The sequence below is a fragment of the Thunnus thynnus genome, chromosome 1 (assembly GCF_963924715.1).
Source record: "Thunnus thynnus chromosome 1, fThuThy2.1, whole genome shotgun sequence".
Classification (NCBI taxonomy): domain Eukaryota; kingdom Metazoa; phylum Chordata; class Actinopteri; order Scombriformes; family Scombridae; genus Thunnus; species Thunnus thynnus.
The window spans coordinates 27,825,342-27,850,920 of record NC_089517.1 but is presented as its reverse complement, the minus strand read 5'-3'; the positions used below and the strand labels follow the sequence as shown (position 1 = coordinate 27,850,920).

General features: G+C 39.5%; 1 protein-coding gene and 1 long non-coding RNA gene across 4 annotated transcripts in view; both read left to right on the top strand.

The window, feature by feature from the left end:
- The window catches only part of igdcc4 (immunoglobulin superfamily, DCC subclass, member 4), a 62,593-nt gene extending 39,421 nt beyond the window's left edge, over positions 1 to 23,172 (top strand). The window contains exons 7-21 of one of the 3 annotated variants that reach the window (XR_010928904.1): positions 500 to 910; positions 1,096 to 1,260; positions 1,691 to 1,828; positions 2,267 to 2,449; positions 3,333 to 3,545; positions 3,760 to 3,861; positions 4,010 to 4,196; positions 11,877 to 12,004; positions 13,223 to 13,393; positions 13,573 to 13,707; positions 15,763 to 15,865; positions 16,062 to 16,293; positions 16,419 to 16,547; positions 16,862 to 19,921; positions 20,748 to 23,172. Coding sequence is in view for 2 of the 3 variants with exons in the window: in XM_067594081.1 (XP_067450182.1) it covers positions 500 to 910; positions 1,096 to 1,260; positions 1,691 to 1,828; positions 2,267 to 2,449; positions 3,333 to 3,545; positions 3,760 to 3,861; positions 4,010 to 4,196; positions 11,877 to 12,004; positions 13,223 to 13,393; positions 13,573 to 13,707; positions 15,763 to 15,865; positions 16,062 to 16,293; positions 16,419 to 16,547; positions 16,862 to 17,389 (2,825 nt within the window). In the remaining variant the exon portion in view is untranslated. Of the gene's footprint in view, positions 1 to 499; positions 911 to 1,095; positions 1,261 to 1,690; positions 1,829 to 2,266; positions 2,450 to 3,332; positions 3,546 to 3,759; positions 3,862 to 4,009; positions 4,197 to 11,876; positions 12,005 to 13,222; positions 13,394 to 13,572; positions 13,708 to 15,762; positions 15,866 to 16,061; positions 16,294 to 16,418; positions 16,548 to 16,861 lie in introns of all 3 variants that reach the window. The other 2 variants (XM_067594081.1, XM_067594095.1) reach the window with 2 other exon arrangements.
- On the top strand, positions 4,203 to 7,236 carry LOC137185758 (uncharacterized). The gene is made up of 2 exons (XR_010928906.1): positions 4,203 to 6,662; positions 6,815 to 7,236. It is a non-coding gene; the product is annotated as an uncharacterized lncRNA (long non-coding RNA).
- Positions 23,173 to 25,579: the final 2,407 nt, after the last annotated feature.

Sequence of the window (25,579 nt, the reverse complement as noted above, 5' to 3'; positions counted from 1 at the left end):
ATCATCATATTATCATCATCACTCATCTCAGCCTATCAAGAATAATCTATGTAATGATAATAATACTGATCAACATCATGATAATCATAATTCATCATCAAAATTGTGTAATATTAATAATTTTGGTTTAATTTGTTTAATCAGTTTTGATTGACATTAGCTTGACAACATAAGCAAACACCACACAGTCTTTTTCAATTTTGGAAAAATCTGATTGGTGGACGTAACATCACTTTTTTCCACACAAACATTGCCTACTCAAAATCAGCGACAAGAGCACAGACAAAAACACAAATACAGAAATCTCAGTGTGACACACAAAAAAAACAGTTTACCAGAAAATTGTGTGTTCATGTAGGACCAAAGGAGAAAATATTGTATGTTTTCAGTGCCTTTAAAGAGATCAATCCAAAATACAAGATGTCTCCTCTTTCAATTTTGTAATGCATAATCAGTGATAATTGTTAAGTCAGAGCTTTCTGTTTCCTACTTCCACCAGCCCCTCCAGTGATTCTCCAGCCCCCAGAGACAGTGTCCCTCTCCCGAGGAAACACAGCCAGGTTTGTGTGCAACAGCTCTGGGGAACCTCCTCCAGTGTTGCACTGGCTGAAGAACGGCCAGTTAATCAAGTCATTCAGACGGGTGAAGTACCAAAGCCCTGGAGTCCTGCTCATCAACCAGCTGGCACTGGAGGATGCGGGCTACTACCAGTGCATAGCAGACAACGGTCTGGGCACAGCCTGTGCCACTGCCAAGCTGACGGTCATTGTGAGGGAGGGCCTGCCCAGCCCTCCTCGCCACCTGTCTGCCATGCCCTACTCTAGCACAACTGCCCTGCTCACCTGGGAGAAACCTGAGTACAACTCGGACCAAATCATTGGCTACTCTTTGCACTGCCAGCGAGCCGCAGGTGTGTGTATATTTACAAGTGTGTGTAGCCATACAGTAAGCTTGTGCACCTTTTCTAAAAAAATAAATAGATTAAAATATATATATATATATATATATATATATATATATATATATATATATATATATATATATATATATATATATATATATATACATATTAATTTACATTTTCCTTTCTTTCAGGCTCAGATAATGTGGAGTACCAGTTTGCAATGAACAATGACACCACAGAGTATCACGTCAAAGAGCTTCACCCTCACACTGCCTATACATTCTTTGTAGTGGCTTACTCTCCCATGGGTGCCAGTCGCCCGTCCATGCCTGTTACTGTTGAGATGCTGGAGGATGGTGAGTATCAAACTCTGTGTATGCTGGTAAAATAAGGCGGGCCTGGGATGCTTCACTGAGTCACAGAGCAAATAATATTAGCTTGCCAACCTTGTAGGTCCTCAGCATTTTTAAGAGGTGCATGAATCATCAGTATCATCAGTTCATAAAGCGTCAGTTTATGTAGTCATTGCAAAAGCAGTAGTGGACACTACAGAGCATTTTCTTACAGCTGTTTTTAAATCTTACTGACATTTTATGTTTTATTTTATTATAGATTCACTACATTTATGCCCCACTGAAAGTCCCCTTTCCATATTTTGATTTGGTGCACACTTTTAAAGGTTTACTAAGTAGAGATTTGTTATAGATAGTGTATTTTACAACGGTCCAGGAATTGTGCTGATATATAGGATGTGCCTTGAATGTACATCATTATTCCTTCCTGTAGTGCCGAGTGCACCTCCTCAGCTGTCAATAGCCAGCACCTCCCCCACAGACATCAGGTTGATGTGGCATCCATTGTCCTCGCAGCACAGTCGAGGAGCTGTTACCCGTTACCGCATTGAGTACAGCACTCTGGATCAGGGTGAGTAACCTGGCCAATACTCACAACAAGTTCACCATAACTGCCTGTAGGCAGTGAAAGCGCTTATCAGGAGAAGATATTCCCTTTTTAGTTTCTTCACAGAAATAACTGTAGTTTATGAAATTATTTATTCTTTTATTCTGTTTCTGAAAATAGTTCATGATGGCTTGAGTGCATAATCTCAGAAATTTGTATTATAGGATTAATAGTATTTAGAAAAGACAAAAGTTCATTCTGAATAGAGCAGTTTTCATTCTATGTTGTCCTTGAGAGACAGCAACATACTTGAATTATTGCTGAAACAACACAGGAAAGAACCTGTATTTTTTACTGTGAGATACAAGTTATCTGTTGAATCATTAATTTCAAGAAATATTGCTGTGCATTTTCACAAAATAAGACATTCAGAACATCAGATATGTATTTGTGTTCCCACAGTGGACACTGTGTTCTCAGTGGAAGTGGCAGGTAATGAGACCCAGTTCACATTGAGAGAGCTGCAGCCCAACCAGTCCTACAGACTGAGGATAGCAGCTGGAACAGGCGTTGGCTTTGGGGTTCCATCTGAGTGGGCCCAGCACCAAACCCTTGCCCACTATAACCACAGTGACCACAGCATGGGTAAGAAAGACACCAGACCTGGCTCACTTAGCATTTGTGAATTCCTTAAATTCCTATTTCTCACCCAGGGTTCACACTGGTTGTAAAGTATTATTTTTTGGACTGTCATGGAATTTTGAGGTTTTTGACAGGAAAGTCAGATATGTCTGTATCATGTGTGTGGTTTTATGGAGGAAAGCCATACATCAGTGTTGAGTTTCACTAGCCTGGGACCGAACTTACCCTCATGTCTTTCTGAGCCTGGCCAACTGCCTGCACACACAATTGATGTGAAAGTATCTTCATTTGACTCCTGGTGGCTTTTAAATACATTCTGGACCTCATGGTTTAAATTGCGACCATGTAAAGAATACTTTTTAAAAGTGTGTAGTGCTCTCAAAATAGGTAACCATCTTGTTTGAACAGTGGTGCTGTGCGGAACAAAGTTATTAAATTATTTGGTGCACAGGTACTAGTCTTACCTTGATGGCTACTATAGAAATATACAGGTTGTTCCTAAAGTGTGTGAGGATTATGTATGTTAAGATTTATTAAACAGCTCATAACATACATTAAAAATTGTGGTCTGTAAGAGATGCTTTTCAAAGAGATGCCTGCCCAACACATGATGACCAAACAACCAGCAAATTAAAGACCAGACTAACATCCGCTTCTTGAAAATGGGCAATAATAACAACTATAACAAAATTCATTTACAATTCATTTGAATTCATTTGAATTCATGTAGCTACTAGAATTCATGTAGCTACTAGATAGCGCATGTACACATGCGCTATCTAGTAGCAGTAGTGAGAGTGAAAGTGAAACTGCCCTGTTAAGTTGTAATGTTCCATCACCTAGACTTGTTGGTCACACTTTTTTTTTCTTTTCCAATCTTTTTCAGTGATCTTTGCCCCTACTGAGATGAAAGTTAGAGCTAGAGTGAGCACACTCAACGTAACATGGCATCCCTCACCCAATCACACACTAATCTCTGGGTATAAGCTGTCCTGTCGAGAGGTGGAGGCTGACGAATCAGCGAATGGAGGAAAGACAGCACAGACCCACACCATCAGGCTCCGTAAGAAGGCCAGGTATCATCTCCTCACTGGGCTGGGTAAGTTATTGACAGAAGCAACTTCAAAGTCAACCTGCTTTCAACCCTATTTTCCTTTCATTTTTCCAAATACACACTAACACCAAATCCAGTTAGATGGGTTGACAGCTAGGATGGCTAGGACTATCATTGTTTCTATCTCATAATGTTATTTTTGTCCTTCCCTTATCTCTCTCCCTCTGCCTCTGTCTCCCTGTGTCTTTGTGTGTGTTAGTCCCTGACCGTCAGTACGAGGTGAGAGTTTGGGCATTTAACAAGCAGATAGATGGATCTGCTGCTGTGTGGAAGGGAAGGACAGACAAGGCTCATGATAGAAGTAAGCATCCCTTTTGCATGTGTGCATGTATACAATAAATGAATGAATGAAACATATGGATGTGTTCTCGCTTTAATGAGGTAATAAAACAACTGATGATTACATTTTCCAAGATTCAAGGCAAATAATGTGCATGTTTGTGTTAAAGCATCAACACTGCCCATGCGCCCCCCTCCATTACCTCCAAGCAGCATCCAAGCCATGGCCAACAGCTCCACCTCCATCTGGTTGCGCTGGGAGAAACCGCGATTCAGCAACGTACGCATCATCGACTACACAGTGCGCTGCAGCCCAGCAGGAACCACCAATGCCTCTCTGGTCTCCTACCACACCAGGTCAGAACCCAGGATGAACGACTGAAACTTTATCCTGTATATAATGTGTGAGGTATACTAGCCCTGGGGGTCTAAAAACCTATTCACGGTCAAGTTTCCTGTATAACATCATATTACTTATTAAAAGTGGTCACCAAAAAGACATATTCTTAAGCCACTCTAAGGCAGAGAAAGGAGAAATTGTATATCAAAAGCCTTTATTTAGCTTTTTTTGAAAAGGATGAATGGTTAAAACCATTTGGAGGCCATTCAGTTGCTCCACTATATAAATGCTTTTAGTATAGCTTTTCTGCTTGTAGGAACATCACCTTTGTTAATACAAAATCCTCGTTTGATCAGGAGCATCACTTCCCATTATTAGTCTAATTTAACTGTGTCAGGAAAAAACACAGAAAGAACTTTTATAAATCTCAAGTCTGATGTAGTGTGTTACGATGCAGTGATCTAATTCTCCGCCTAAATTGAAGCCACGGACGACATGCTAGTAAAGATATATTTATTGAACTAAATGATGAACAGTAAATGAATGAGATTTCAATGCAAACAGAAAAATTAATAATCAACCAAAATAAATGTTCTAAATGGCATATTAACAGTTATGAATGAGTGATGGTGTAATGTTAATGATAGCATAATTATGGAGAATTAATTAAGGTTGAGGTAATTTAACTGACCAACTCCTGTAAGAAATTAACTAGAGAGTTCAATTTAAAGGTCCAGTGTGTAGTATTTAGTAACATCTAAAAGAACAGACTTGGTAAAAATTGAATAGATTATTAATAAGTATACCTTAATTAGTGTCTAATCAGCTGAAAATAATAATTGTTGTGTTTTCGTTACCTTAGAAACAAGCCCTTTATATCTACATGGGAGCGGGTCCCCCTCCACAGTGACCGCCATGTTGCATCGCCATGTTTCTACAGTAGCGCAGAACGGACAAACCTAACACTGGCTCCAGTGAGGGCCTTACGCGTTTTAGATTCAGTGGGCGACTACTGGAAATGCACCGGTTTTAAAACGAAGAAGAAGAGTGGACCAAACATTTTGTATTGTGAGACGTTTTTGAAACCAAAATCTAATAAATGGAGGATTATACTTATTTAGAAAATCACAGGAGCGTGAATTGTCGTCGTCAAAGAAAAAAAAAACATGAAGAAGCTAAACGAAATCAGGACAAGCAACGGCATAAAACGAGGATAAACCCAGATCGAAATCCCTGATGAGAGAAATGTTTGCAGACTGACGCCGAAGTTTCCTGTTTACTGCTGGACAGGTAAGAGTGTAATGTATTTATATATTTATTTTGCCCCGCTGGTAATGGTTCAAAACCTAGATGATGTACAATGTTTATTAGCAGTACATTAGTTTCCCTGAAAAGAAACGCTGCCACGTAACGTTAAATATTAGCACACTTTAGCCTCAGTTTGTGCCTCTCACAGAGCTGGTGGTCTGATAAGAGACAACAGGGAGGCAACGTCGTGCTAATAACCCAACGATTTATTCATTTTCTGTGGCAGTAAGACAACACATTGACTGATAACTAAGATATTTAGTGCTGGTAATGTGGTAAAGACGTTAAGTCAGAGTAATGAGTTAGTGTGAAAGATAAACTGAGAAGAAGTCTGCTCATCACCGAGTTAATACATCCTGTGAATTTATATTTATATTTTTCACAGTGCTCCATGATTTCATTGTTTGCTCCTAATTTGTCATTTAGGAACATATGTACACATATGGGGGGCAAAGTTAGCTTATAGTCTAACACAAGTAACGTTTTCCCCGTTTCAATGTTGAAAAACATGTAATTGTGACTAGAATTTTAATTTTACATTCATCAGTCAGAAGTAGAATTTTTCTGTTATTTATTTTGGTGTGTTTATCCAGGCCAGCCAAGGCTCCCAGTATCTTAGGACGCAACATAATGTATTACAAGGGTTTGTGACTGTGTCATACAGCACTTATTTTCTTGATGTTGCTGTTGTTTCTCCAGCTATGAGAGAGGTCCTGTAGCATCGATGCATGGTATTGCCTTTATCTTCATCCTAAAGTGACTGTGTAATAGGTCAGGGGTATTTCACCATGTGCCATTGATGGCTGGGAGTACGTTGGTTTTCATTACAACCAAAGACAACAAAAGTTGATTTCACTGAATAGCTACTCGTCTCTGACTGAAAGTGTGCTAATCAATTAAATAATCTGATCTAGTCTGTTGTTGGGATGAAAATCTGCATGGAATAAGGTTGAACAGTTTCTGGTGAGCACATTAGATAGATAGATAGATAGATAGATAGATAGATAGATAGATAGATAGATAGATAGATAGATAGATAGATGATTTATAATAAGTTCATTCATTTGTGCTGTTTTATTTTTCTCAGGCACTATGGGTTGGCATTATTCACCATGTCTGTGACATTCACACCCACCATATCAGAAGTATTGCAGACCAAGTCAGGAGAGGTCTAGGTAAGTGATACACATTTGTTTGCCTATGTAGCATATTAACTTACCCTGTAAGTCCTACTCTTGGTTAAATAGCACTATTTTCACATGTACAACTGCATAAAATGTATGAAATAGTAAATTATCTTCATGTGTAATGGTAATGTCTTCCACAGAAGCAGTTTTCCATGCAGCTGCTGCTTTACACACAGCTCCTGGAGCAGATGAGGAACAGCAGTGCCAGTGAATCATGGGTGTTGTTCCTGCCATGAGAGCATCTTCATCCAGAGCAGTAAATTGAATACCTTTGGTGTGGTATTGGTCTGACCCTTGTCAGCTATTATATGTGCAGCAATTTGACTGCTGGAAGGTGATCAGATGAGTTTAATCACACTGCTTTTAGTGTTCAAACAGACTAATGATTTGATAGATTATTCTGTCTTTATCAGTCAACTCTGAAGAACACAGAATAAGCTGTCAATATGTTTGTGTTTGTAGAGTAAAAGCTGCATGTTTATGTTATCCTTTTATTGTCCAGATTGAAAAGGATGTCCAAAAATGTTTCTGTTAAATAAAATATATTTTTTATTACAAATGTCATTATTCTTAGTGTTGTTTTTTATTTTTTTATTTTGTGGTTCAAACTAGTGAATTACAGTTAACATAACCTGAAGTGGCACTGAAAATTAATCCATAACATGTACTACAGTGCCCTGTTCTGAGGATCAGTGGTATTCCACCTTCACTACTGTTTTATGTTGCTTTCTAAATATAAATAATGACAATATAAATTAATGGTGGAAGTGGTAATGACAATATACTGACTGCAGGGAAATACTGTCATTGCATAAGTATATATTAATATGTTTGTCATTGCAGTTATCACAGCACATCTGATGAATATCTTTTATTTGGTAAACTTGCACATTTAAGTTGAACAAATGTGAATATATAAACAAAAAGTTTAATAATTATTCAGAAAATATATAAATATAGAAAATGTATAGAACAAGTATAAAATAAATAAAATATCAGAAATGTAACAAATAAATATGAGAGGATGACAAGTTGGTTTCCCTGGCCTAGAGAGCCATGCTGTCAATAGATGAAATGTCTATAGGCAGCATAACGGTACTCCCGGTTGTCATCTCCAGGCTTCCTGGTTTGGCCAAATACAATAATGTCTTCCCAGTACCGCCTGTGAATGCATAAAAAGCATTTTCAAGACAGTACTGGGGGAATTGCGGTATTAGGCTCACACAATCTGCAGGGTACTGGCCACAGCATTTCCTCTCCCGGTCCATAGGCATGTCTGTACAGTTACTACAAGTACACCATGGTACCCCTGGCACTCCAGCAAACGGTGGGACACCATGCCTGCACTGATGCATCATCAAAGCATCAAAAATGAACCCTGGCTGCCTCTGAAGCAGTTCACTGGTGAGCTGCCTATGCTCCTCCAAGGTTATCTCTTCAAGAAGTTTCTGTAAAAATAAAACACAGGAAAAACACAGATAAGGCTTTATAGGTTATAAGTTTCATGATATGTTGGAAATATGGTAATGGTAGTGTAGAATATGGATTGTAGGCTGTCCAGTGTTCCCAAACATGTCTACAACAATAACATGATTTTTAAAAAAAGTCAAAATATTGCTGCTCGATACTGTTCCTATATAGTATTTGTATAATCATTCAGTAGTGTTGCAGATGTTTTCAGTAGCCTCTTTTATACAGAGAACTGGCATTATAGCCGTAAAGAGGATCCAAGGGGAGGACATGTCTCTTCGTTTGATAACGTTAAAAGTAAAGTTAGACTTTTCTGTCGGCTTCCCGACTCATTTTAAAAAGACGAGAGAAAGAGAGAAAGAGAGCAGCTGTGGTCGAGTGAGCTAGAGGATGATCGCTGATAGTGAGGAAGCCGGTGAATCAGATCAATAAATGGTTATTTTCTGATTGTTTCACAGTGGTTAGCTTCTAAAGCACAAACACACCCACACACCTCTTCAACCCTGCAGCTGTACACTGCCCCGCCTGATTTGGTCGGAATACGGGCTAAACAGAACAGCGAGGCGGATTACAGGTGCAGTATTCCCGCCTTGAACGGGCTATGTAAAAGGGGCTACTGATTCACATTACACTGATAATACATCAAACTATACAGACTACAGTAATGTAAAGCACAGAGCTGCTATGTAAATACAACTTTATGTTGTATTTTTTAAATTGTGCAGAACGAGTAGGAATATGATAAAATAATTGTATAAATAACGTCCTCAGTCGCTTTGGTCCCTTTGGAGGGTTTCCAGCTTCTTCCCCTGCTTCCGCGGTGCCGGTGATTGCTCTCCTCCCTCGCCTGGCCCTGCCTGCAGCAGCACCGCTAGCTCGCCCCCTTCCTCTCCCTCTAACCTCTAGTACTTGACTCTGCAAACGGATAATAAAATATGTAACGTTATCCTGCCAACGCTATCTCGCTATCAATAATGCGTAACTTTAGAATAAAATAACGTAAGTTTTGTTTAGCATGACGTTGCTAATGTTAGCTTATATTACCAAAACAATAAAACACTCATAATTGCTATCTTACTTGTGAGCTATAACCTATAGTACTATAGACTAAATAACTAAATACATATTCACCTCATCGCTTGACTTGTTAAAAATGCTCGAAGTTGTCGTGGACCCTGACAGCTTCAGCAAATAGCTTCTTTTCCTTGAAGGCCACCGTAGCTTCTGGAACCTCTTCAAAGTGAGGGGAGGGGTGAGCGGCGGAGTGCTTCAATCTAGAACCTCACCGTTAGAGGCCGCTAAATACCACACATATTACACACTGGACCTTTAAACGACACCAACTCTTGATCATGAGGTAGATGGAGAGCAGGAGTAGCGTTGTTTAGCCTACTTTGCGTGGCATTATCTTTAGATGACTTGAGGGAGATCAGCTGTTGTCTGTAGCGTCAGGTCGGAAAACCAGCTGTTCTGCAGCAGGGTTTCCCAGAGGAGTTTCCGCTCGTGAGCATTGTGGGAGCCTTTAAGGAGCAGTGTTGGTGTTACAGATTCTTCAGGCAATTCTCCGAATCACCACAGGGTTCACTGTTACAAAGAAGGACAAAGGCTGATCTTTGTGGTTGTTTCTGAAATACAACCTTGATGAGGTCTTGATCTGTAGAGAGCGGGTTGTTTTAATTGAAGTCTCTGACTGACTGACTTTCTTACTATATTACTCAAAAATAATCTTGCAGGCCGAACAAAACTATACTTCAAGATACTAAGCGTGAAAGGATTTCAAAATAAAATTTGTTTTACTGAAGTAACAAGACTGCACGTAGCTTAAAGAAAAAGGAGAGTTAACTTAGAAGATCACGTAATACAAAAGGTAAAATGGCAGAAGTCTTCAGGACGCAACATGCGTCTCCTTTTAAAGGAAAAAGCAGGATGAGCGTAGAAAGTACGCTGTTTTTATTAGGCTGGTGCTAAGATAGGCATGTGTGGGTGGAGATAGATGTTCTCCCATGCAAAACGGAAAATCTTTTGTCTAAGAGAAAACACGTGATCCTCTCTGAGTTGATTAAATTTCAACATGAACATTTCACCATTTACTCAAATGTTCGGAGACACACATTTATAATATAATCACCATCACAATACCTGAATTAAATCGTTTGATTAGGTTAAACATAAAAATGTAGTCTTTGTTGGCTATGCATCCATTAACACACAAAGTTAACAATCATCAGTGCAGCTTACTTAAAAAATACTATAGTTATTTAGCACTCACTCTTCCTACTAGCTAACATACATTATAACTACTAGTGTTAATTCTTTGCTTATCAAAGTAATCCTTCATACATATCACATTCCTATTGAGTTATATAGAGTTTAATGATAATTTAATAGATCACGATAAGAAAACATTCTACATAATATATCTGGCAGAGGTCTTACTTCAACATTCAACCTTACTGAAAGTTGTCCACTGGATGGCACTGTGGTTCTATTACTATGTAACAATTAAGACTAGGTATTTCTATCTCGGCTATACTTGATCGTAGAAAGATCACAGTTGGACTGGTTTGACAAGAATTACTTTGTGAACAATAATATATAGATGGTTATATACTTAAACTTCTGGCTATAAGGAACACAGAAATTCAACTAGGCTTAACTGAATTTACGACAGGTCTGGACTATCTTTATCTGGAGTCACACCAGGGTGAAAGCAACAGGAGAGGATGTGCTTTGGAATGTGGGTGTGTGTGTATGTATGAGATTAGAAGGTGAAAAGAGAACATAAAATGTAGATAGAGTTGTCCAAACTCATCAAACAACTTGATGAGGTTTCACTATGATAAACAGTCTCTCTGCATTTGTCCAAGGAAACGGTCCAGTATTTTCTGAAACTTGGGTTGATGAAGAATGTAGCAGTTCTTTGATGTCATAAATTTCACTTGGGGTTGTCCCACACAGTTTGGGGAGAGAGATGGTTCTGTGAGGAGTCAAAACTTATATTGACACTTTAATGTGAAGAAAGGGTTCTCAGTTTACCTGAGGGCATTTCCAGACGAAGTTGAATATACATCCATGCCTTTTGAGGTTAGAGGTTATTGTTGATTGAGCCCAGACCTTATTTGGGCTCTTTTGGAGATTGCAGGGAGAACAGAGATCAACTGGATCTCCTACATGCTTGTTCTGCCTAAGAGTGACAGGAGAATTTTCTTTTCAGTGGCCAGTCTTTATCACTTTTGAGAACATCTTGCATTCTCCATTTCTTTACATATAAGAATAGTTTTGTGTCCAGCACCAAACAAACAAATGCATTTTTTTCTTGTGAGAGTTCTATTGTATTTTGAATCTTCAAATAGCAAGACATCAAGTCTCATAACACAAAGTACAGCACATAATGTGGTTTGCATTGATTTTACCTTCAACACTTATTTTGCAACTACTTCCTCTTTTCATCATTCTTTACATATTTATTCAGGTATAATGAGGATAGATAGATATTGGATATGGAGTTCATGGGCTAAGTAGGTGTATACTGCAAGTAATTTTAGGCATAATAAATAATGGTTGTCAAGCAACCAGCAGGTAGTAAGGGGTAACAATATAAAGGTAATACATATTGTAGCCTAGAGTGGTCCAACAGCTCAAACTAACAAGACTAAATGTAATTAAGTGTTTTTTTTCTTTCAGTTCAGAATATAAAACATACACTGCAGACTCTACCCTTGTGTGTTGCAGCTCTGCTCAAGAGATACTGCTCGGGGCACTGAAGCCCTTCACCCGCTATGAGCTGGCAGTGCAATCTAATGGAGTGGACGTTGTGGGACCCTTCAGTGGCACAGTGGAGGAGTCCACTCTGTCTGACCGTAAGTCTCTGCTGTGCTCTATCAATTTATTCAATTAGCTTTTAAAGACCCATCAAATACCCTTAAGATTTTCCTTATTTTTTTCAATAATGATTAATCAGCAGTTTACCTACAGTAGGTGGTGTAGTGTTCTTACTCATGTAGAACTGTGGCAAAGGGGGAAAACACTTTTTTTTGCATTAAGTCGATCAGAAAATTCTCTCAAGTGTACACTTCAATTCGCTTGATATTAATTAATGAAAACGCTCCTTTCCCTTGCAAAATTGGCAGTGTGCTGGAGCAAGTCACTTAACCTCAAACTGCTCAAGGGGAATTACAGACTGTGAAACAGTAGAAGACTATAGTATTTTATACTGGGCAGTTCCCGGGTGTGGATGTGTGTTAATGTGTGATAATAAGTGTCTAGAAGAGGTGGATACAGGGTCAGTGAACCTTGTCTGTTTGAAAATTAACGAAAAAACAAGAGCTTCAATTTCAGGGTATTGCCCCTAAAAATCCATATAATTCAAAATACAGTTATTAGAGACTTAGAGAAGAGTTTCACCATGTCTGCTCTTAGATTCACATGAATTGTTGATCTGACCGCATGTCACACTTTTTTTTCATTGTGTCTGCTGTATTAAAACATTTTTCATCATGTCACATCGTTAATTTAACATTGTTCTTGAAGTTCGTTTTTTTCTTTCAGAACCTAAGTAAAGGTCTTATAATTTTGCTTTCTGAAGCCGGCAGATACTTTATGTGTGTGTTAAGGTGTGCTTGAGTATGCCTGTGCATGCAAGTGAGTGTGTGCTCGTGTGCAGATCAGCCTGCTTGCTGGCCAGTGGCCAGTGGACATGGGAATTAGCGGTTGCCATCAATGGCTGATAACTGGCTGTAAAAAACCCAGGAGTAGCAGTGGCACTCATGTTGGCCAGCAGCTCTGTCTGTCAGCCAAGTAAGGATGGGTGAGTGGAGAGTGTGCTGCTTTTAATGACATTATCACCACCAGTCACCCTGTCACACTCTCCACTACCATGTATCATCACCTGAGCCGTGGCCCATGCCCCCATTGCCCTGCTCATCCCCTCGCTCCTGTACCCAGGTGGCAGGGACACGAGAACGCAGATGGTTGTCACACAGCATGTCAAATCCCCCACCAAGACAATATACATTCCCCAACTGTGAGGCCTCATTTCTGGGCTCTAATTACTGACCCAGTCCTCCTTTCTCCTCCAGGGCCCTCCACACCTCCGGAGGAGCTGCAGCTGAGTGCGCTAGACTCCAGCTCTGTTCTGGTGAGCTGGCGCCCTCCTCTGGAGCCTAATGGTATCATCGTCAGCTACAGGATCTTGTACAGTGGGAACGTCAGCCAGCCTGACCACTTGTGGAAAAACCTTTCTCAGGATGGTGAGTGTTGGCTAACATGACATGACTATTCTGCACGCAAAACAATTAAGATTGAACTTCTGACTCATAATTTTATTTAGTAGTGCAACTTACATATGTATCTTCATAATGTTGGCACAGTAATATGTTTTTTCAACATGTTTAAGAAAATTGGCACTGTCTGTTTCTCTCCTTCTCAGGGAGCATTACCAGTGTGGAGGTCCAGGGTTTGTCCAGTGGCAACCATTACTTTTTTAAGTTGGGCGCATCTACAGAGGTGGGACCGGGGCCTTATTCACCTGTAAAGGATGTTCACACCCCACCTCAACAATATGGTACGTGTCATGTGGCATACCTATAGGTGACAGTAATAATAAGAAAGTAAGTAATAGGAGCGCTGGCAGCAGTAATCATGGTTGTGGAAGTAGCATTAGTTCAGTACAGAGAGGTCAATTTCTTTATTACATATATTATATTACAAGAGCCTCCAAAAATAAAACAACACTACACACAAACCCTTCCCACCACCCAGCTCACCCCAACCCAAATCATAAATACAGAGAAAATTTAAAAAAATAAATTGCTTAAAAAAATGAATAAATTAAAAAAAAATATGATTTCATTTTGGGCCAAATGGGAGGTTAAGCTTTTTGACATATGCATAAAAGGTATTTCCACAAATGTCCTTGTGGAGCCTTTCAGTGTATACTATTTTCTCAAGCTTCGCATTATGCAACACTTCCTTTATCAATTGACCATGACAGGGCGGACTTCCATCTAAGTAAGATCAGGCATCTGGCCAGCAGACCAACAAATGCTATAAGTCAACCTCTAAGACAGTCGGATTCAGTGGTGGGGAAGCCACTCCAAACAGTGCTTTCAGAGCACTGGATTCTAAAGAGGTCAATTTCAAAGACAAAACAAAAAAATTTAATGAACTTAGACTTAAAAAAAGAGAGGTGTTAGGATTTATGTGGTCTTAAAGACAGAGGCTGAAACACTAACAATGATACTTCCATTTGTTAATGAGAGGAGCTTTAACAGTGTGGGAAGAAAGAAATGATGGGCATTTTTTAATGAGAACTGACAACAGAGGGAGCGAGAAAACAATATTAACTTGCCAGGTATTTTTTGTGTATTTTTCTTATTGTAATGCTTTTTCATTGCATAGGATTTTCTCATACACACACACACACACTCACTTTCACATCCATACTAAGGCACACACACATACATGCACAGACTTTCCTATTAAAGTGGGTAATTTGTCCCTGCCAGGAGAGAAAGTGTAGCCCTGCAGGACACTTTTATTTCACTTTTCCTGTTCTGGTGCATTCTGAGGATAATAAGTGTGGATATCAAAGGGGCAGCCTCATCAGTGACCCCCTGGGGGAGATTACTGCTCTCTGTACAATGCAGGACTGCTATGAAAAGCACTTTCTTTACTCTCATGTCACTTTGTGTTTAAGTTTGCAATTTCATTATGCACTTTATAATTTCCCATTAGTCAGCATTTTAGCAATACCTGTAGTTATTAAATGCCCCTTTTGTCTTTAAACAGAGGGAGTCATGAATATGGAACCATTAACTCCCCACCAAACAATTATTCAACACGAGCCCCTTCAACTCATTCAGGGACATGCAAGCTCCTGGGTTTAGGAAAATAATCAATGAACTTTCATTTAAACATTTAAATATTGAATTTCTCTTCACATGTGCATGTGAGAGGAATATTGCTATGTACAGCAGTGCATAAATGTTCAATATGTTTTATCTGTTGTGTTTCATGGGTGGGAGTTTATTGTCAAAAGATAATATAATTCAAGTGTAATTTTGTGTTGTAAGTTTCTAAATACTGAACTTTCCCGGCACAATAAGCTGTGAGAATGAAGTGTCTTTTTACCCAAACCCTTTGTATACGAGAGAGTAATAGATTTATTTTGTGAATATGGGCTGTTATAGTGTTGCCAGTATGTAGTGTGAATGGAACTGTGATGGTTGGTGGGTGGGTGAGAGCTCCCGCCATCTGTTTCCTCTCCTCTCCATGTCCAGACTGCCAAAGATGACGAGCATAAATGAATATCAATGAAGGTCTGCTCTCCCTAGTTTAATGTTGCCTAGTACCTCTTTGGTACCGTGCTGTAACTTTGTCCTAAATGAAGGAATCAATACATTCTAACAGCGTCTCTTCACGACAGATCTGAGCCATATAATATGTCAAAATACATCATTTTTAAATGCAATTGAATAAATTGCCTGAGGTTATTTGGATGTGGTAACCCTACTAATCTGATGCTCAATGCAAATAAAAGCTAATGCTGCTGATTGTGGTTTACCTTGATTCTTACTATACACTTCTTCCTCCTTTTCCATGTCTGTTGTTTTAACAGAGCTGGACATCCATGCAGTGACAGGCATCATAGTTGGTGTGTGTCTGGGGCTGATATGCATCCTTCTCTGCATGTGTTTAAGCTTTCGTAACGGCAAGGCCAGGTATGGTAACTTGTATACAGTACCTGTGCACTCATCTACCTGCTCTCTTTACCTCTTACTTGTTACACTTACCCAGAACAAATGTTGTGTTACAAACATAAAGTCAGATATTTACTCAGACAACTGTATTACTGTAACAGTCTTCTATAATGTCCAACTCTATCCCTGCCTCCCCCCCTATCTCTGCTCCAAATAGGGAGGTATCTGGGGGCCTGGACTCCACAGCTGTGACCCCTCAGTACAGGAGAGGAGGCTGCCCCATTCCCCCTGATGTGCCAGAGTGCAGCGATGGCCACGAGTTGGAGACACTGATGCCCCCAGGCAGCCAAGAGTCTGGTCTGCTGCTAACAGCGGCCCCAGAGGAGCAGAGCCTGATGGCAAGTGCAAATCCAGAGGAAGGGGAGGATGCCCCTACACCTGAAACCAAGGTCAAAACCTGCAAACGGGGAGTTCTTTTACAGATGGCCTTGGGATACTTTGATGTTTTTTCACATGTTGATAGAGGGATAATAGCTCTAATTTTTGTGCATCCACTGTGTTGTTAATCTTGCAGGCTGCTTGGAACGGTTCTGTGAGTCATAATTGGGTCAACAGAATCACTAGATACAGAGACACCATAACAGAAGACTCTCCGAAACTCATTAATGGAGCTCTCAACATGCTAACTAATGATAACGGCACGGTAAATGCATGAACTAAATATAATTACTTACAATCCAGCTATCAATCTGCATCTAACAAGCAGGTAAATTCGAGAGGCTATCTCAGCTTTGGGATCAGCGAGTCAAATGGCATTTCTAACTGTGATTCCTGCTGATATCTATGTGAAATGTTACCCATCATGCTCCAGGATTATGGGTTACATTATCTTAGATGTGTACTAAAGATCAGCTATTACAGACTGTATGTGTACTTACACAAGAAAACATTGAGTGTTACCTTGGTAGATCAATTGATAGAATGACCTGAAGTAACAGTGACATTATTTTGTTGCAGGAAGATCGTCTGTGTATATCTCTGTGCAGTAACCAGGTCGAGGCAGAGGTTATCGTTCACTCAGAGCTGTCAGATCCAGGAAGGGAGAAAGCGGAGGAGGGCAGCAAGAAGGCGAAGGATTCTAACACCACCAGGGGACCTTCATTATCAGAGGACAGATATTCCCCTTTGAGCCAGCCAAGCCTGCCACGAGAGGAGGAACCTCTTGAAAAACTGTCACTGGCCCAAAGCCCCTCGAGTCTTCCCTCGATAAAGTTGGTGGCTAATCACAACAGGGAGCTAGAAGGCATGACAGACCATCCGAATGCAGACATAGAACCACAGCAGGACATGGGGCTAACCAATGGCTTCCACTCCCCTAAGACAATGCGGTCTGTGCTGAGGTCAGAGCATCTGGAGAACGGGGACTCCAGACAGTGCCCTTTGGCACCAGGGAAGGCCATTTCTGCTGGGCTGTCCCCCGCCCCCTTTGTCAGCTCCGGCCTTGTCCACTCTACCTCAGCAGCACACAGTTACCTGTGCCCGTAGCCTTTGCATGTAGGGCATCGACCCTTACACACACATACAGACATCAGACTGATTTTGTTTCCTCTATGTACCCAGGAAGGATCCCCAAGGATTATTTTTATGCACCTCATTGTTGGATTTCTTTCTCTTCCTTGCAAAGTTTTTATAAATACTTTGCATCCATTGTTTCATACTTGTGTATATACAGTATACAGTATATTTTTAGTAGTAGAGTACTGTATATGGGTATGCATTCTCTAGCATTGTCCTGTCCGTAGGAAAGAAAAGAAAGATTTAACTTAACCAAGCAGATAAAAGTGGATTGAAGGAGGCTATTCCCACTGTGTCACACATGGCTCTGTTCCACTCAGGAAGGAGAGAGGCTGGAACGTTCCCTGAGTGAGTGAGCACTTGGAAAGGCTCATCATTGTGGTCGGGAGGAGTGGAAGCGCAGGCTCAATGGGTCTCCATGGGCTTCTTTGTGTGGATGCTACTTTACTGTGGCACTGAGGAATTAGCCTTGAAGAGTTCCTGCACACTCTTAGAGTGCAGAACACCTGTGTCTCTCTCCAACCTCCTGCTATCTCAGGGTCCACACACACACACAGACACACACACACACACACACACACACACATAGAAAGCTAAAGCATAGCTGTGTTGATTCCATGGTATCTCATATAAACTCACATGTTCACACGTAAACATTTACACACACATTTCCTGACTGGAGTGTGGGGGTCTCAGGTGCCTAATTATTCTAGGTGCATTTATAACCTCTGTATATTTCTATAGATGATTATATTCAGTACAAGTACAAAACACATGTCAATATGATGAAAAAAAACACATACAGATATACAGATTTGGTACACGTGAAGTATTATTTTCCAAAATGCCATATATCCAGGTGGAATGATCTTGTGAACCAGGGACACTCAGTTGAGAAGTAAAAAAGTGGTCTTGCTGTTTTTCAGATGGTGGATATCTCATTTTGGAATCAAAGTATTTACATGTTAAATGTAACAAACACCCATCTGAAGATGGCTCTCCTGGTTTGGCTCCCAATTAGGGATGCACCAATGTCCACACTGGTCTCAAGATTTTGTGCCATCAGTTTGAGCAATTTGTCATTTTTAATTTGATATAATAAAAAAATAGTTCGAAGTGAAATCCTTGCCATGATTTTTCAAGGAAATGTTTTTTCCACAATGCCATTGATATTTCTACATTTATTAGGTAGGAATGGAGTTTGATGAGAAGAAAGAAAGAAATATACTCCAATTTTTATATTGACCCAAACTGTTCAATAAAATCTGTGATACTCAAGTATTGGATTAGATTGGTTTTCATAATTAACCAATACTTATTGGTTTCTGCAGTGTAAAAGGAGAACTGGTGCATCCCTATTCCTTATCAACAACACTACCTCAATTTCTTTTCAGGACGGTTTCCAGTGTGGTTTTATTAGTTTTATGTAACTAGCACCTTTTTAAGATCTTTTTCTTAACTCGTCTGATTTTAAAGCCTTTGGTATTTGCAGAAATAATCGTCCGACACTGACTGTATGTTCTTGTGATAAGTCAAATAGCAAATTATGTCGCTTTAGTGCATTGCAGGCTTCCTCTCAGATCTCAGCTAGATTGTGTCACTCAGTATTGTAAAACGCCCACAGAGAACAAGAACACACAGTGTCTTTGATGGAAGCACCTGAAACCAGGTCCAGCCAGTTTCATCTAATTGCAGAGTCACAGCAATTTCAGACCTGCAGTTCTGGACGTGAAGTTCAAGTCAAACCAGTATCATCTATAGGCAAAGTAATTTGACCTTTGTGCCACCTGCAGGCAATGAGTGTTACTACAGCAGTTTTCAAATTTCACGGGTTCTGTTTGAGTGTCTGTCTGTGGTGGACGTTTTAAAAGGTACACATTTTTAATTATGTATCTTACATGTGATGCAAAATGTGAAACCTAAAACAAAAACAAAACACGCACACACACATACACACACAAACACAAAGAAAACAGTAGCTATAAAAAAGAAAAAAGCTAAGCTGTAACCTGCATTGCCTGTAGGTGGCACGAAGGTCAAATTATTTTTATTATAATTATTATTTCAGAAATGTTACAGTTGCAGAAGCTGTAACTTTCTTTCATGCAGGAGGTGATGACTGACATGTCTATATTCAGTGTGTGTAAGATGGTTTTATAGGTGCTTCCCATCCAAACTAAGACCTGTAAGGATGTGAACCCAATACTTTAACTCATGTTTCACTTGTGGAAACAAAGGGCAAGGGTTTCTCTGTGTGAGTGTGATATGAAACATAATAATAATAACAATAATAATAATAATAATGCTGATAATAATAATAATAATAATAATAATAATAATAATAATAATAATAATAATAATAGTACACTTCAAAAACTGACAGAATGAGCAGACCATTGAGTCAAGCTCTGTTGTACATGATGTCTCTTCTTCTCTCAGGTGGCTGTCTTTAGTCATCCAGCAGTGAAAAGGGAGTGTGCAAGCCGGAGACCACTTCTTTTTGTATGTATGCCATGCAAGTGTCTAAATCTAACCAGCTCAACTCAATCACCCCAACAACTGAAATGTAAAGTGTTTCTCATGACATGTAGGAAACATACTCAACATGTTTCTTTCTCAACATAATTGTGTTTGCTCTAAAACTTTTCTGATCAAAATGCATGGTTGGTACCTCAAAGAGGCTTATTTTATTATAATTTTATTTTTTAGCCTTGCCATGTATGTACTTAACCTTGCAATATAATTAACATGTTTCTTACTGCTGTAGCAGTCATGTAGGGAAAGAATTGAATGTGTTTGTCAGCAGACCTGGGTCAAATATTAGCTGGAGGATGTTTTGGGGGTTAGTGCAGAGTTTGCTATATCAGGAGAATTCAAGACTTAAAAATGTACGAAACTCACTGTATTGTGCTATTTGGCAAACCACGCTTAAATGGTACATGAAGAGTAATTCAACAGCAAGTTCACCTGTGGCAGGAAACTGCTGCTGCACCACTCAACTCATCGATCTAAAGTGTCAAGCATGTTTTTACTTGTGGCCACTCCAATCAGTGATGTCAGAGCAGGTTTCCACTTGCTTTTAAAATAAAACATCTGCTGTTACATCATTAATTTGGGTGACTATTTTAATACATAGTGAGCAGTGCAGCCAGTTTTGTGTTCTAGTGATCATATACTCTTTATGTATGCTAAAATGAACCACCAAAATTATTTGTGTGTATTTTTGACCCAGGTTCTCTACTGATACTGTTTTTCTATGTCCTGAATCCATAAAGAAGCATATTCTTAAAAGCATTCCAGTCTGATATCTTCGACATACCTCTCTCAGTCCAGGTCAGCCATGATTAGCCATGCTACCTTAAGAAGAGGAGTGCTAAAACCCCAGACTATGTTCCTGCTGCTGTGATTGGCTTCATCCCGAGCTGGCTTCAGTTCATCCATTCACTTCAGTATTTGCAAATACTTGAGCCAAATCTGTAGTGTCTGGACTACCCAGTGAATGGGGATGACTGAATCAGAGTAGTATAAGAGTGTTTTGAGTAAGTAGTAACAGTAACAAAGATGACTTATGATTGTCTAAACCTTTTGACGCTCAGCCTGTAGAGTCCTTTCACTGAACATCAAGTTTGTGTCTTTTACCCAACATTACCCATTTTCAAATAGTACAAACAAATATTATACCAAGTTTTGATTTTGTATTTTATGTATATTTCTCATAATTGAATACAAAGAAACCATCGCTTTGCCCATTGCAGCTGTTGTGTCTTCCAACATGGGAGATATTCAAGAGCCTTCTGTGAAAAACCTCTGTTGTCATTGCAGACCAACCACAGCCATTTGGCACTTGTGTAGGCTATGTAAAATACAAATTATTTGCTGATGCTCTTCTGCCCAGAGAATGCTCTCGACACCACTGCAATTTGTTCTGATGGACATTTAACATGTTTTGAAATGAGATGGTTTGTGTCAGTGAGTTGCAGTATTTGAGAGTTATTCAGTTAAGTGATTTCACATCTGTGATGCAGGAGTCAGATTTTATCATAATGTAGCTGCCAAAATCTATAATAAAAATCTTAGTTGGACATTGCAATGGTTCAATATAGACTATAGTAACATACAGTATTTAAGTTTAGAAGTTTCATGTTTTATGTTTTCATGTTTTACCACAAATATTTCGGCTAAATCAGGCTGTTTTGCTCGTATTTTAAGTCTTGATGCAGTAGTGGTGTGTGGAGCCAACACAGAGGATCTGTAATGGGGATTAGCCTAAAACCTGCCTCCAGCAAAAAGGATGTATGCTCTCCTTATATGAGCTCTATTTAACTCTTTTAACCACTATCTTTGAAATACATGTAATTTTTTCCTTTTTGTTTGTCTTTTTGTTGGCTGGAACAATCAGATTTTTTTTTTTTTTGGTGGGGGAGTGGGTGCTCTCATTTCGTAGAGATGATAATTACTTTGCTAATTTTCATTTCATCCTCTTTCTGTAAGGGTTGTATTAAACAGTATACCTCATGTTGGTAACTTGTTGATTTGATTCTGATCAGTTTCTTGATACTGCACATTTTATAACAAGTAGAACATAAGCATCCTGTTGTTTTGTGAGCCAAGTTTTTCATGGAGGACAGGATCGACTGTTAAGTTTTACCTCAGTGTGAGTTATTACTCATTACAGTGGCCTGGATGGTCTAGTCTAGTGGTGAAGGGGTAAACAAATAACAGGGGTAAGGGGTCAGTGGACATAATCTAAACTGACTTTTACATTGTTATTCTGCGATACTAGTTATTACCAAATTTGTGCTTCTGCTGAATAACAGCGTAAGAGTCTGTTTTTGGTAAAATACCACTTTAACACAACCCAGGCAACTGAAGTACTAAGCAGGAAGAAGGGCTAAAGGGACATCCTCCCCAGGCAGGTCATACCTCTCAATGCAGACAGCCATTTAGAAATAATTGTCTCTTCTCTACTCAGGTGCCCCATCTTTGCATAAAATTGTAGAGGATCATGCCAGCATATCCAACTCAGATACATGTCATTTGTTGTCAAACAAAGCCTCATTTTGTCCTTTTTGGAAAGTAAATCAAGGAAACTCTTATGCACAGATGATATTTTGTTTTGTACAAATCACTCAGTGTATTCTGTCTTCTCTCTGTACATTCTGGTGCTTTGTGGTGAGCTGCTTTGTCCAGTGATGTCACATTGTTGTGGATTTTTTTTTTTTTTTGTACGTCGTCCTCTCTAGTTTTGTGTGTACCCGCTCAGTTGTGCTTCTCAGAATGTGTAAGCACAGACTCTGTGGTCATGAACCGCCAGCAACGCTCTACAGCTATTCAGACACCTCTGTAATCATTGTGTGCCGAACAAGACCTCATTCATGTCAAAGATGCTACTGTAGGAGCAACTGTAGGAGCAATTGTAGGAGCACTTAATAGATGAGCACTTCTTCCTGGGCCATGAGAAACTTTTGACTGTCATCTTTACATTTCTAGAAGTGCAATTTTGTTAGTCTGTAAAACGACAGATGGATTACTCAGTGTTAGTCATGGCGACCATAGCCATGATGTGTGATAGAAACATTGCTTGTTCAGAGGAATCAGTCACAGGAGAGGTAGTATTTGTGGTTTGTAGAAATATTTCCACTGTGTTACCATATGTGAACATGTCAAAACTCACAACAACTCTCAAGATGTCTGTGGAAACTACTCTTCTGTAAATAAACATCAAAGAAATTTGAAAGTTAATCTCAGTGTAATTCTTTGGATCTCTACCAAACTGTGCATTCTTCAGCCCAACTTAAATCTCAAGAATCTCTGTTATTTTCTTTTTTATCACCTTGGTCTCCAAAGATTTATCAGTCAATTTAACTCCCTGTTTGAATACTTTTCCTGGCATTTACATTCCCAAAAATGACATTTAAGATACCTGGCAACTTGCGTACTTGGGTTATTTCTTGTCACATTGCAATCATTATGACCTTGATGTTATATCTTAGTGTATGATATATTGTGCTGTACAGTTTTGCATTCATAGATTAAAATTAATCTCACCTTGTTAACTGTGGGGAGGGAGGGAGAAAAAAGAGCCCTGCAGATGAGTTAGTGTATAATTATGCAAAAAATAATGTAATTTACAAAATATCACAGTATTTAAACATAATGTACACTGTATACAGTGTATAATGAAACTCTGAGTCAGTTAACAGTCAACAGGTTTGTTATATGTAGGAACCATTTTCATGATCGGTAACAAAATTAAACAAGTCTTTTTGCTAAGTGTATTTTGCTTTCATTTTCTGCAGCTGTTGTTGGATTAGATGAAACACCTCTCTCACTTATTTGTGGTAAATATATAGATTCAGATAGCAGCTGGTTAACTTAGCTTTGCATAAAGAGTGAAACAGGGGGAAACATTTCTGTCTAAAGGTAACAAAATCCACCTGCTGGTATCTCTAAAACTCTGACCAGGACCAGGATAGCTGTTTTCCATTGCTATCTGTCTTTATGCTTCGCTAAGATAATTATCCCCTGGCTGTAGCCTCATATTTTATGGTCAGATACAATAAGCTAACTCTCAGCAAGAAGGTGCGTAAGAAGGTACGTAAAATGTTCCTATTTCCTATCCTATTACTATTCTTTGAAATGCTAAAACTCATTATTCCACATCTAAAAGTTGGAAAATGTACAACAAATACATGCTTAGAGCAATTATTTACAGCATCTAGTCCTATTTGATTATTGCCATTTATTACTTCAAATAATCAAGAATAATATAGTTTGCAGTTTAAATTGCATGCTAGATCTATTAATACAGAAAGTGGAGAAACTGAATGAGGTTGTTTTCTAAAAGTCATCAGCCCAGCCCCACAGAGGCATAATTGGTTATAAAAATAATAAGCCATGATGTCTCTAGAGCCTAGAATACAGTCAAATAAATCCTGCATTGTAATAACTGGCCTCCCATCATCCCTTTGGGTGCACATATTAGCCAGGTAACATGCCCTCAGTTCCTTTGTGCCCCACCCTTTTCATTTCAGCAGAGCCTGAGGAGGGTAATCACTCACACTTAAAGATGTCATTCTTATATGAAACACAGGGGGGCAGTGTGGTCTTTCCTAACAATTATAAAAAAGAGGCATCATAACCCAGTGCCACTCCCATTAAGAGAGAGTGCTGCTTGAGTGTCGGAGCTCACCTCATACCTGCTTGGCTACTGAATTGTGCAAATTTATAGAAAACTGTTTGTGCTTGCAAATTTATATTGCTTTTACATGCACAGGTGGTCAAAAATATATAATATTGCAGCACATTAAAAAAGATACACATTTCAAAATGGTGTGAGAACTGTGTGTGTGTGTCTGTTTGTGTCTTTGTGTGTATGGGTACGTGTACATGATGGGAGACACAGACAGCCTGAAAAAAAAAACAAGAGAGGGAGGTGATGGAGATAAGAGGGTGAGATGAGGGCAGAGAGTTAAGACAGGAGCACTGAGGCGACATCACATGGCAGAATCCCCTGAAGAGTTAGATAAAAGCTTGTGCTGAGCTACAGAGGGGTTGGATTCACTATCTTCAGCAACTCATCACCATTAATCAGAGGGCGAGGCTCCTGTGCAGAGGTCTTTGAGGGGACACATATGCACAAGACCACACATGAACACACAATATTACACACCTGTACACAAGCATAGAGTCAAATGCAAACACTCATGCATGCATTCATACACTTCAATGTACTCACCAATGCACCTGTCTGAATGTGTAATTGTTAGTGTGTATATTGTGTTTCCATCCAACAACGGAGTGGTCTCTAGGCTAGTTCAGCATGCCTCATATTTCATCTGAGAGGCAGGCGAGTGGAGCACAGAGAGTCAGGTGAGGGCTGTATTAATGAGGTATAGCTTACTGCCTGTGGGGAAATAACTGTGAGGAACTCTTGAATCAGCCCATTCATTCTGCCTCTTCCTGCTTCTGCTACTACATTACTACAGTCTCCACCTTCAGTATCAGCCCTGCACAACCCCCTGAACTGTGTGTTCTCTCTTCAAAGCATACAGTAGAAGATCTCCTGGGTTGATAGGTATTTACAGATGGTTCTTTGTGCTTGTGGAAACTGGGGGTTCTGGCACACACCAAAAAAAAAATGGTGCTGAATAGCACTTA